This window comes from Salvelinus sp. IW2-2015, linkage group LG30 (assembly GCF_002910315.2).
Source record: "Salvelinus sp. IW2-2015 linkage group LG30, ASM291031v2, whole genome shotgun sequence".
Classification (NCBI taxonomy): Eukaryota; Metazoa; Chordata; class Actinopteri; order Salmoniformes; family Salmonidae; genus Salvelinus; species Salvelinus sp. IW2-2015.
In genome coordinates, this window is record NC_036869.1 from 16555808 (window position 1) to 16568262 (window position 12455).

Sequence of the window (12455 nt, forward strand, 5' to 3'; positions counted from 1 at the left end):
TTAGCAGTTGATGTTACTCTTCAATAACACAGACCTCAAAGCAAATAAAGGGGAGGAAAACAGGTTTATTCTTATTCGAAGAGGACAAATCATGTGGGGAGGTAGATGGTAGATGTTCATGCTCCCCTGTCCTCAGTGATTCTCCCCAGTGATTCTCTTCAGTGATTCTCTCCACAGAACAAAGAAACAGGATGTCATTTATAACCCCCCACCCTAGCCTGAGGCTGACCAATTAGAAGTCCTTGCAGTACAACTGGACCAATGGCCAAATAACAAGTATCCTGCTCCAGACTCAGACCAATGAAAACATAGCACACATAGCTATGAGTTCAGGACTGACATTCCTAACATATTCTAAACAGATGTTGAACTGAAAAACAACTATTTCCATTGATCGTTAATTCTAGTCCTCTCATCCTCTGCGTTGTGTATTTATCTTCGACATATTCTTACATAGCCAATCACATTATTAGACAGTCATAGATGATTAGTAATAGTACACATTAACATGTCCTCTATCGCCACAATTTTGTGTCTTATTAATCACAGAGCAATCTCTAAAATCAGGTGATGTCTTTGTTTTGCAGCCAAATAGTGAAGACTCCTTTTCCTTACGAGAAGTTGCAGCTGGTTGGGAACTGGGGTTCGTTTAATTTTCATTACTGGAAGATCCGTTATGGATGAGTGGTGGTACTTCAGACATATTCGTAACATTTCTAAACACATCTGTGTATTTGAACTCCCAATTGTCTCTGGGTTTTCTTTTGTATGTCTGGCCCTAATTGAAACCTAGAGGAAACTTGTCGTACGAACATCATGTGGGCTCTATATCACTGCCAGGGATTATACTGAAATCGGCTGCCAAATGATATGAACATCTACAGCTAAGATATAGAGAGAGGTCTGGAGTCTGAAGGCATTTTTTTCTTTATAGCAAAATGAAGAGGACATGCATCACCTGTGCATTGTGAGGGGAGTGGAGAAGCAGCTGTGGTGGAGCAGAGTCATTCAGGAAAAAGTCCTGGACCCATGGGTGAGAGATTCTCAACTGATCTTTCCTCTCAAATGCACCTGATTTGTGTCAAATGATGCACAAACTATAGGTCTACTTATATTTCCTGCTTGAAATGTAATGTTTCCCTGTGTCTCTTTTAAAGGGTCTCGTCCAGGTGGTCTTCAACAACAAGGAGGTGACTGGTATTAAGGTGCAGTCAAGCACTTTTTCACTGAAAAAGTGGCAAATGTCCATTTACCTATTTGCATAAATACATGTTGACAGAAAATGAAATGATACATTCTAATCTCTTGCCTCATTTTTATTTCCTTGGTAGAAGGATCCATGGCCTTGTCAAGAGGAGGTCAGAGTTCACCTATTATGAGGACGCCCAGGTTTATTTCAGAGTTTGGTTGAGGGGTTCTCAATATGGTGGTTTTCAGTGTTGGGCTTGCAGTGTCACATGTTGTGTGTTAAACAGCAGGTGGATATCTCCACCAYGGTGGAGCGGTTCCAGGAGAGTGCTGATGAGATGACGGCATATCAACTCTCCACCTCTGACGTCATCACCACCCCTCATGAGCCTTCCTTCCCCAATGATTCTCCGCCACCCCCTCCGCCTCCCCTTTTCCCTTCTTATTCCCCTCTCAGTCCCCCTACACCTTACCACTCCACCCAGGACCAGGCCCCTGGCAGCACTCCTCAGGTAAAACTCTTTCTACAGTCAATAACCCTTTTTTTTCATTTGTACTTGTGTGTACAGGTGTGTCTAAGTGTCATTATTTTGGTATCGACAGGTTTGTATTGTCTGTCAAGGGTCAAGTTCAGGTCAAGATGAAAGTGTTGTCATGATGTCGCTGAATGTTTTGTCTGCTTCAGTTGATGTTGCAGGTGAAATGCGGTTTAGTAGAGTTGAAGTTAATGTGATGTCTGTTTTAGGAGTTTGTGGAGGAGCAAAATGATGTTGCAGTTGCGGTGAGTTCGCTTTCATGTGTTCATTTATAGTAAAAACATTTGTTTTGAAATAATCAGCCCAATATCGTAGTTATACAGACGTAGTATCTTAATTTGAGCCAGTTTGCTACAGCAGGAAAAAAATCCTCCAGCAACAGAATACATTTTTCGTTAGAGCAAATCAAGTCTTACATTTCAAAGCGGAAATTACAAACTTGAAAAGCCTTTTTAAAACTCAAATATGCTACAAGTTTGCATTTCCTTCCGTGCAGAGAAATTCTCAGCAACAAAAGAGTGATCAAATTAGATCATACATAATCCTGCAGTTATAACATAGGCTAACATAAAATTATTTCTTAATTTCATGGCACTGATGTATGTTTTAGCTTCTTAGGTTGAACATTTATTTTTAAACATTTCTATTTACAGGGGTTACTTTGCAAACCAAGGGACAACAAACTTCTCTCTGAGGCTAGCCGGTATCCGACGTGGAGGTGAGAAGGTGTGAATTTAGCACCTTTTGTATTTCACTTGATGAACATTTCTGGATTATTTGTAAATGTACTGACTTGTTTTCACAGACTCTGACGTCCGCAGACAGTACCTCCCTCAATTACCTCACCCACGCTGGGAGGATGGTGTTGAGCGGACCAGCAGGTAACCAATTTCATAATTGTACTTCATCAGACCAGATATATTGTTCCCACTGGGCACAGATGTCATTTCAATGTCTGGTTTTGATTTACATTTGGTTGAGTTGTCAACTAATGTGAATTCAATGGGAAATCCCGCCCCAAAATTAACGTAATTGGATTTAGGTTAAAAGTTGGGTGAAAAGACGAAATTCTATTACGTTGATGACTTCTTTCAAATCCAATTAGTTTTCCACATTGATTGAACATCATCACATTGACATTTTTTATTGATGTGACATGGAAACAACGTTGATTCAACCAGTTTTTGCACGGTGGGTCACCTTTAGGCAACAGTGATTCCTAGGATTTAGTTGAAAAGTTTCAACATCATACAAGCCAAACAATCAGAGGCCCTCTGAATTACAGACCTGCATCTTTGAGTTTATGATAACATTTAAAGGAATTTTATGCTTGTTTTGTTTTCAGGATGTAAGGCAGTTTCAGCAGGCGTACGACCTCCTGGGGAACTTCATTAATGAGCCAGCAAACAGGGAGCGACCTGAGCAGGAGATGGTTCTTGTAGGAGTATGTCTAAGTGCAACCTTGATCGCTAGCTGCATGCAGTCTTCTCATCTAACATCTACTCAATGGGACTTTCTAAAATGCTTGTCAATGAAGATTATGTAATTATCCTATTTGTTTGACTTCAGATCGATCGTATCAACTTCGCAGAAGTTTTTAATGAATTCGTTCTACTAATCCTTCTAGAAGGAAAAACATATCTTCCTACTTCTGTAAGTGGCCCTAAGAATGGAACATCCTGTTCTTTATCTATGCTATACACACTGTTGTCATATCAGATCTGTAGACACCCACTCATGTCCCCTGTTCACTCTCCAGAGGCCAGGTAGCTTCCTTTGTCTGCTCCTGGAAGCCACAATGAGGATTCGCCCTGGACCGAGGCTCCTGGTAACTTCTACCGCCTCGTTAGGGTACATTTCTCTCTTTCTCTCTTTCTCCTTTCTCTTTTTCTCTCTCTCTCCCTCTCTCTCTTTCTCTTTCTCTCTCTCTTTCTCTTTCTCTTTTAAGTATATTCTCTCTCATTTTAAGTATCTTCTCTCTCATTTTAAGTATCTTCTCTCTCAGGCTTAACACCTAACAAACAATTTGTACTTTTTAAAAGCACTTTTAACATAGGCCAGGCCCTGTTGATACCCCAGCGATAATGCCTTATATTATTCAACACAGCATTGGCTCAACCATTGGCACAACTTTCCCCATGGCCATTGGCTCAACCGACCCCAAGGCAAATATTTTGATTTTATTAGCCCACACAGCTACTTTCAAGCCAGATTTAGGACCTCATATTGAAGCTTATAGAGACCCCAACTGATGTATAAAACAATCTTAAATGATTTACTTCGGTTTAGATACAAGCATCATAAAACCTCTAACACGATAACTCAATTTACCCTTTTGGCTCAAATTGCCCCACTCTCCCCTATGTAGATTTTGGATACATATGGAGTTCATTGGTCATCTGTGTTTTGATACAAGCCTCTGGTCTGATTCAAACAACAGGGATTAAATTATCATTATATCTAATGGATGTTGGAAGAATAATTCTGTCCTATCTGGTACAAGATGAGTTGGATTCCCACCTCACAAGAAGCAGATTATTTTAAGGCTTTTATTGTAACTTTCAATAATATTAATACAGTTGCCTATGTGATAGTACTGATTGTATATTCATCAGATTTGAAAGAAGCAACTTGAATTATGGTAAATTTTAAGTGCCAGTAAGTAATCCAACTCCAGGTGCAATATTCACTATAGCCCACTAGAGGACAGCATGTCTTCATGAACCGGTCATTTTTCACAGTTTTGGCTAAGAATAGGATAACCTGTTGCATTAATGGCATGTACTGAAACTGGAATGACACGTTAATCAATGTTTGCATATCTAGTCTCACAATGCAGGCAGGTGATGCATGCTTGCCTCATTTCCTGAGGCCATTTTACGGGGAAAGCCTGAGGGTGCTGTCTTTTTGATGGTTCCTGTTTTCTTCTTTGCCAAACTTTTTGTCATCTGAAGTTTAACAAAACGGATAACTCACAATAAGCCTTCAAGCCTGATGGATACACACTATATTTTGGCCCGTAAGTCCTTTAATTGCAGATATTCCCTTTCGAATTGTGTACATCTAAGACAGTTATAGAAAACAGATAGCTTGCAAAGGGGTAGGGAACACCGTTAGGATTCACTTGCTGGGCAGTTCTGTTTCTCCTGTGGAAAGTGTTATGGTTCATGGTTAATTATTGCATCATTCTTCTCCCATTGCACAACATCCAATAAGTGCTACTGCTGAAATACTACAAACTTGTGTACGCAACATGTTATAAACAAACATTTGCACTGCTAGCCCCCCAACCCCGTCGTGTAATCTTAACACACTCGTAAAATAGCTAATAAAAGAGCTAATATCTTAAAACAGGAGGACTAATCAATTCAAATTAGACCACAGATGCATTCTTATCGTGCTGGAAGCAGGGAGTCCTGACAAAGAAGTCGTTTAAAAAAACAAAACAATTTGGAGGATTTCACAGGTGATTTTAGCAAAAATGTTGGCTTTTTTCTTTCATATGTCATATTTGAATGGACTTTACTTAGCTCCAACAGCATTCGACTGAAATGCATTTAGGCAGAGGTAGAGGTAATATCCTGAGATGGTGAAATGTGACTACGCATTTCAATCACATTCATATTGTGATAATGATGAATACACAATATATCGCCCAGCCCTAATGCAGATGGCTTATGTTGTAAAGCAAGGGCGATGATTCCATGTCCTCACAAAGATCCCAACATAAATCAATATCTACATCATCAACTCACACTGAGTCAATGTCCCCATTAAGCTACCAAAATGATATTTTCACAGGCAAACTGAATTCAGAATTATTTTATAGGCTTGCCACAGTTTCTCATTTTTCCAGCATTGTTCGTAATTCCCACTCAAAGCTTGCCTTCCTCAACCAGTTTGTTCAGGCCATTGCAGATCTTGGTGAGATTAGGCCAGAGAGGGCCGCCGTGGGTGTAGAGGTTGGTCAGTAGGTCTGGGTCAGAGTAGTGGTTGAAGACATGCTGAATGCGTCCAAAGGATTTGGTTGTCAGGTGTTTCTCCACGAGCTTCAGCAAGATGTCCCTACAATCTGTCAGGAGCTCCGTCATGACAGCCTTATCAAATGTGAACTCCACCTGGGCCAGAGGGATGGCAAATAAAATATTAGTGACAGCACAGTAGTAATTACAACACAATTCTTAGAACAGCTGTAATCACCATTTAAGGTGCTAGTTTATGGTATTGGCCATAGGATATAGACTTTTGTAAGTGGGGCATTGTTGTTTCCTATTAAAGTCCCCTTAGGATTTTGTCCAGATTGACATTTTAGTAGGTATAGTCAATGACTGTAGGGAGATGTCAGTTCTAACACGCATGCTTTAGGTTGGGCCTTCATGCAGAGTTCAACTAAGGCTTTGAAGAGTTCTGATGAATGTTCTGATGTAAAGTTACCTCCTGGAAGCTGATTGCCGTCATGACCCCCTGGTGCAGCTTCTTCTTGAAGTCCTGAGCCAGGCTGAGCTCCTCTTTACTGAAGCGGTTGTGCCGAAAAAGAACCCCTACCTTTACAACCACCTTTACCAGGTCCTTGACCACTTTCTGGGCCTCTGTACGGTTTCCAGAGTGTTCCTTGGAGATGCGGTAGAGCTCGTCCAGGATTTCGCTGCTGGTGTCGTCAATTAACATCTGCACCATGGATTTGCTGGCCATGTGGCTGAGGATTTTCTTCTGGGCCTTCATGGCCATGTCCTTAGAGCTGAAGGACTCCATTTTGACTCTGGGAAGGAATTAGAGAGTTGATGAGACAGAATAAATGGGTTAAGTGAAATATCTGGTTGTCTAGTCCCAGCCATGTTAGTTCACTGATGTACGCTGGTTTTCTCTGTCAAATTACCTTTATACTTTTACTGCAGTGGGCTAAATCCGGTCACACAGAGTGATTCTTGGTAGTCTTAAACAAATCTACTTTAAAACAAAAGTATACACTTCACACTCATGGTTATGGTCTTAAAAAAAACAGCTGTACCATGTCAGATATACAGTTGAAATGTATTATATTTTGAGTTAAAGGCCCAATATTAAATCCTATATATACACTGAACAAAAATATAAACTCAACATGTAAAGGCACAAAAAGCATATTTCACTCAAAAATGTGTTTACATCCATGCTAGTGAGCATTTCTCCTTTGCCAAGATAGTCCATCCATCTGACAGGTATGGCATAGCAAGAAGCTGATTAAACAGCATTATCATTACACAGGTGCACTTTGTGCTGGGGACAATAAAATGCCACTCTAAAATGTGCAGTTCTGTCACACAACACAATGCCACAGATGTCTCAAGTTTTGAGGGACTGTGAAATTGGCATGCTGACTGCAGGAATGTCCACCAGAGCTGTAGCCAGAGAATTGAATGTTAATTTCTCTTCCTTAAGCTGCCTCCAATGTCGTTTTAGAGATGTTGGCAGTACATCCAACCGGCCTCACATCCGCAAACCATGTGTAACCATGCCAGCCCAGGACCTCCACATCCGGCTACTTCACCTGCGGGACCAGCCACTAGGACAGCTGAGGAAACTGTGGAGCATTTCCGTCTGTAATAAAGATCTTTTGTGGGGAAATTGGCTGGCCCTGGCTCCTCAGTGGGTGGGTCTGGCTCCCAAGTGGTTGCGCCCCTGCCCAGTCATGTCAAATACATAGATTAGGGCCTAATGAGTTTATTTCAATTGACTGATTTCCTTATATGAACTGTAACTCAGCAAAACCTTTGAAATTGTTGCATGTTGCGTTGTATTATTTTGTTCAGTATAGTATTATGTCAACTTAAACAAAGGAGCAGTTCCAGGATAAAATAAACTAAGCGCAAATGTCCATAATTTTGGCATATGACCTTGTTTCTGATGACATATTCTCTCTAGGATCTTCTGAATAGCTCATCATGTAGCATTGCACAGTACATAAAGTACTGTAATTGTAGGACTGTGTATGACCTGTTATTGCAGGGGTTAACATCGCTTCACTCAAGGTCCAGTGGCACAAATGGATAAAAGTACAAACAATGATCTAATTGCTCCTGGAAACGGGTGTAAATGTGATGTAATCTGTTTGATCTTCTATTCCTCGGGATGTTTTCAATGGAACACTCCATGATTCTGCATGGTTGCTCGGATACCAACAGGAAGTATGATAAGCATGTCACATCACCCAGCCTTTGGAGCTAAATGGTTCTGATACCCTGAAGGGTAAAAACCTTTGTACAGTAGAGGAAGTCTAAGATACACTGCAGCTGCCAGTTTACGTTAAATGCACTGACTCTGTCATAGGTGTGTTTGACATAGTCTATGGTAAAAGGGTAATTAACCAATTGCATGGATTATGAAGACCCACTTTGCAACCAGTCAGCTCCATGTTACTTCAATAATCTGTGTGAGAATGAGAGGGAATTCAGACTGTGTATTATCACCAAATCATACGTGGTTATATAAACCATAGCTAGGACTTTCATGTTGACCACATACGTTACAAACCTTGAACAAAGATAAAACCAGACAATTGAACTTAATGAAGTAGGTCAGATAGGTGGGGAAATCATACCGTAAACTCACTTGCGTATCCCTTCAAGTTTGCATAGCTAATGGTTACGCTTCTGGGTTTGCACATAATGTACATTTTCCACACCCATCAGCATCTGCCTGTTTTGCCTGGTAAAGGTTACAGATAATGTATCAACTTATTTCCGCCCTCTTCTGATTTGAATAGACCCTGATAAAATAAGCAATGTGGACCTCAGGTGTGACTCTATTATCATTAACTAGTTAATCAGATGGGCTGATACAGTATTGTATCTCAGTAGAGGGATGAAGGGACTAGTTAACATACTGCCCCCATTTTAGGCAACGAAAAGTATTGGGACAAATTCAGTTATATGTGTATTAAAGTAGTCAAAAGTTTAGTATTTGGTCCCATATTCCTATCACGCAATGATTACATCAAGTATATGAATCTACAAACTTGTTGGATGCATTTGCTGTTTGTTTTGGGTGTGTTTCAGATTATTTTGTACCTAATAGAAATGAATGGTAAATAATGCATTGTGTCATTTTGGAGTCACTTATATAATATGTTTTTTAATCACTTCTACATTAATGTGAACGCTACCATGATTAAGGATAATCCTGAATGAATCGTGGTTAATGATGAAGGAGAAAGTTACTGTAGAACAAATATCCTACCTCCCCAAAAATGCTATCCTCCCCTGTTATTGTAATGGTGAGAGGTTAGCATGTCTTGGGAGGTATGATACAGTATTTGCTCATCTGTTACTTTCTCACTCATCATTATTCACAATTCATTCAGGACTATCCGTGATCATGGGAGCATCCATATTAATGTAGAAGTGTTAAAAAACATTATATTCTTATTTCCAATCAAATTCATTAAAAACATTACACAATACAATATTTACCATTACTTTTTCTATTGGGTACAAAATAATCTGAAACACAACCAAAACAAACAGCAAAAGTTTGATTTAATCGTTGCATGCTAGGAATATGGGACCAAATACTAAACTTCTGACTACTTTAATACACCTATAAGTAAATTTGTCCCAATTCTTTTGGTCACTTAAAATGGGGGGGACTATGGACAGAAAGCGCTGTAATTTCTAAACAGTTCACCCGATATGGATGAAAATACCCTCAAAAAATGTAATCTGACAGTCTGCACTTTAACATCATAGTCATTGTATCATTTCAAATCCAAAGTGCTGGAGTAGAGCATCAAAACAACAAAACATGTGTCACTGTCCCAATAATAATAATAACTTGGAACAGTTAAAATGTTGAACTGCATTTGCACACCTTTCTCATGTGTGATTCCTTGAAACAGCCTACATGAAAGCTGACTTACATCACAAGTCTGGCTGTTTTGTTTCAAAATGTGATGCACCTTTTTACGGAAGTGCCTGACTTCCTGTGTGAAACAGTCATAAGACGGAGACATTAAAATGAAATAGAAGAAGTTGGCTACCAGTATGCTGTAACTGTCTTTCCCAAGCCTCAAAATGGCCTCAAACACATTCAGATGACACACTCCTTCAAACAGTGAAGGTCAAACTTCCTGGTGGGTCAATGTAAGCTAAAGCTAACAGAGCTAATAGTTAGCTGTCTGAGAAACTCTAACACGTAGGCTGCCAATTTCAATTTGCAACATAACCTTCTGTGTTGGTGTCCTCCTGGAGAAACTTGTTTCCAAGTCTTTGAAGTAGAAATCAAATCTTACACAAAATATACTGGGCAATTAAATGTGAAGTAACGCCAAAAACAAGCAGTTAATTATTCATGGCCTGTGCTCGACTTGGACATGGGAGATGTTTGATTGGCTGATGCCTAATGATTTTCAATAACAAGTGACTGGTTTAAGTATAGGGTTAGCCAGAAGCACATGGGTAGACCATACTTCAGGTCTCAAGAAGGCAGTAGCATGCTAACTTGTTCATTTGCTACACATACTGTATCTATTGCCTTGAATGGGATCATAGCTGAGATCATGCCTATGGACACCCAGGTGCATTGTCAATGTTTGGATAACCTCAAATTGAATGTGTTTAACTCAGCTTTTACACAATGACTCAGCCCCTAAGTTTAGTTGTAGGTCACAGCTAAACAAGCTGACAATCTCTTTTCTTCTTCATCCTTTTGCACCAAATGTATTCACGGACAGTTCCACAAAGTTCATATTTTCAACTCATCCCCTTGAACTTGTATCTCTTGTTCATATTCAGACCTACAAAGGCTGATTAACTCTGATATCTGCCACAATCACCCACCCCTTTACACAGGATGTTTTGATACAGATGTATGATCTTAATTTGATCACCCCGTTGCATAACTTCCCTGCAATTCAGGATATTTCAAACGTGTAGTGTATTTGAGGTTTGAAATTCCACTTTGAAATTTCAGACTTGATTTCCCCCGTACAAGTATCAACCCCTACAAAAAATGTCCATTAATTACAATCCACATAGTAATTCACATTTCCTGTTGTTGCAAGATAATTTCCCTGCTCTAGCAAACTGGCTCAAATGAAGATCCTACATCTGTAAGAGACCCAAGGAGCTTGAGGAGATTGGTGCATACTATAACGATCTGTTTCCTTTCAAGATATTGGGTAACTTTAAAGTGGAGCAATCAAACGTAATATACTAGAATAAGCATAACAATCCCAAAAGCACACATACAAACTCACAAACGTATACACACACACACACACACAGTTGCCCACAGAGTATTTTTTTAACTACTAGAAAGCTATTATCACTCTTTTTCCTACAAGGTTTTGTCTTTGTCTTGTCTTTAAGTGGCTCTGATAATCCCAGACGTAGTCATTGTCGCTAAACCGATGGGTCTAAAAATATGACCTGCTCATATTTTCCATGCATTCTCCACCTCTAGCAATGTAGCTAAGCACCCACTCTTTAAAAAGAGGTTTGACATTATGGTTAATGTCTTACATAAAACTGAGGCTATGGAGTTTAAATAATGCTGTTTTGGGGCATAAATGTCTGAGCTCATTTGAAGGCACATGGCTGCACTGTACACTGACTCACAGACAAACATTTACTTATACACAAACACACAAGTATGCACAACAACACATACACTCACACACACTGCGTGCTAGCAGATACCCGTAGACTTCCAGTGATTGCGCTAACGCTAGTTAGCATTGGCTCACAAAACTACCTCTAACTTCACAAACCACACATCATCTTCCACTGAAATTACAGTGCTATGAAATGCTTACCTGAGTGCCTATGGACCCTTGGCTCCAGATAGACTCAGTGCTCCTGAGTCAGATGATAAGTCTCCTTTAAATAACACATTTATTGTCACGCCCCATAGTGGTGTGGTGTGTGTGTGTGTGTATCTCTCTCTCTCCCTCTCCCTCTCTCCCTCCCCCCCCCCCCCCCCCTCTCTCTCTCTGTGTGTGTGTGTGCACCAGAACACACAATTTCACAGAATTTGCATTGTAAAACTATTCAGTAACTAGATAACTTTCATATCATTGCTATCTCATTGTTAAAGGGAGTGATATTTCACTAGACATAGCTATTATTTGGCTAAATGAACAGGTTATAATTAAGCTGCAGTATCTCCACACAAATTGAAGCAGATCATGATGAGGTAACATCATTATGTTGTGTCAGTTAACCCTTGGAGTCAAGCAGCTCTAGTTGGTCTAGTTCTATCTCTGTTATTTGCTTTCACTTCTACAACACTTTCATATCAGTGCAGATAAATGAAGAGAGGTGAGGACAGGAAGCAATGTAACACTATTTAGACACACCCCTACAGCACATTAGGCAAGCTTTTTTTTCTGAGCTGATGCCTTTTTCACTGGGGGGGGGGGGCAGGCCTGAAACCTTGAGCTAAAGTATCAGCATGCAATTACTTCAACAAAGGCCCTAAACCACTAGATTCAATTGAACATAAACAGTGATCCTCCAGGATCAAGTATTTTTTGTTGGCAAGCAGAAGGTTGGCAAACATTCAGAATACTCCCTCAAAAAGAAGTAAGGCTTTTGTCAAAAGTTGGTACATTTGCAGAAAGGTTGATTATATACAGTGGGGAGAACAAGTATTTGATACACTGCCGATTTTGCAGGTTTTCCTACTTACAAAGCATGTAGAGGTCTGTCATTTTTATCATAGGTACACTTCAACTGTGAGAGACGGAATCTAAAR

General features: G+C 39.9%; 1 protein-coding gene across 2 annotated transcripts; it reads right to left on the minus strand.

The window, feature by feature from the left end:
- Window positions 1–4259: 4259 nt before the first annotated feature.
- LOC111955375 (tumor necrosis factor alpha-induced protein 8-like protein 2) lies at window positions 4260–11621 on the minus strand. Of its 2 annotated transcripts, XM_070436085.1 has the most exons (4): window positions 11515–11565; window positions 6601–6671; window positions 6159–6483; window positions 4260–5842 (listed from the first exon to the last, which is right to left on the minus strand). In XM_070436085.1, the coding sequence occupies exons 3-4, from the start codon at window positions 6474–6476 to the stop codon at window positions 5600–5602; spliced, it is 561 nt and encodes a 186-aa protein (XP_070292186.1). In that variant the 5' UTR covers window positions 6477–6483; window positions 6601–6671; window positions 11515–11565; the 3' UTR covers window positions 4260–5599. The 2 variants fall into 2 exon arrangements, with proteins under 2 accessions (XP_070292186.1, XP_023831369.1); XM_023975601.1 differs by lacking the exon at window positions 6601–6671 and having other exon boundaries at window positions 11515–11621.
- Window positions 11622–12455: the final 834 nt, after the last annotated feature.

What these genes read in the sequence shown, in the direction of transcription:
- LOC111955375 (XM_023975601.1), bottom strand. Translation starts at nt 6,476, where the DNA reads ATGGAGTCCTTCAGCTCTAAGGACATGGCCATGAAGGCCCAGAAGAAA. An exon ending in CGGCAATCAGCTTCCAGGAG is followed by an intron (nt 5,843 to 6,158) that starts GTAACTTTACAT and finishes CCTCTGGCCCAG; the next exon opens with GTGGAGTTCACATTTGATAA.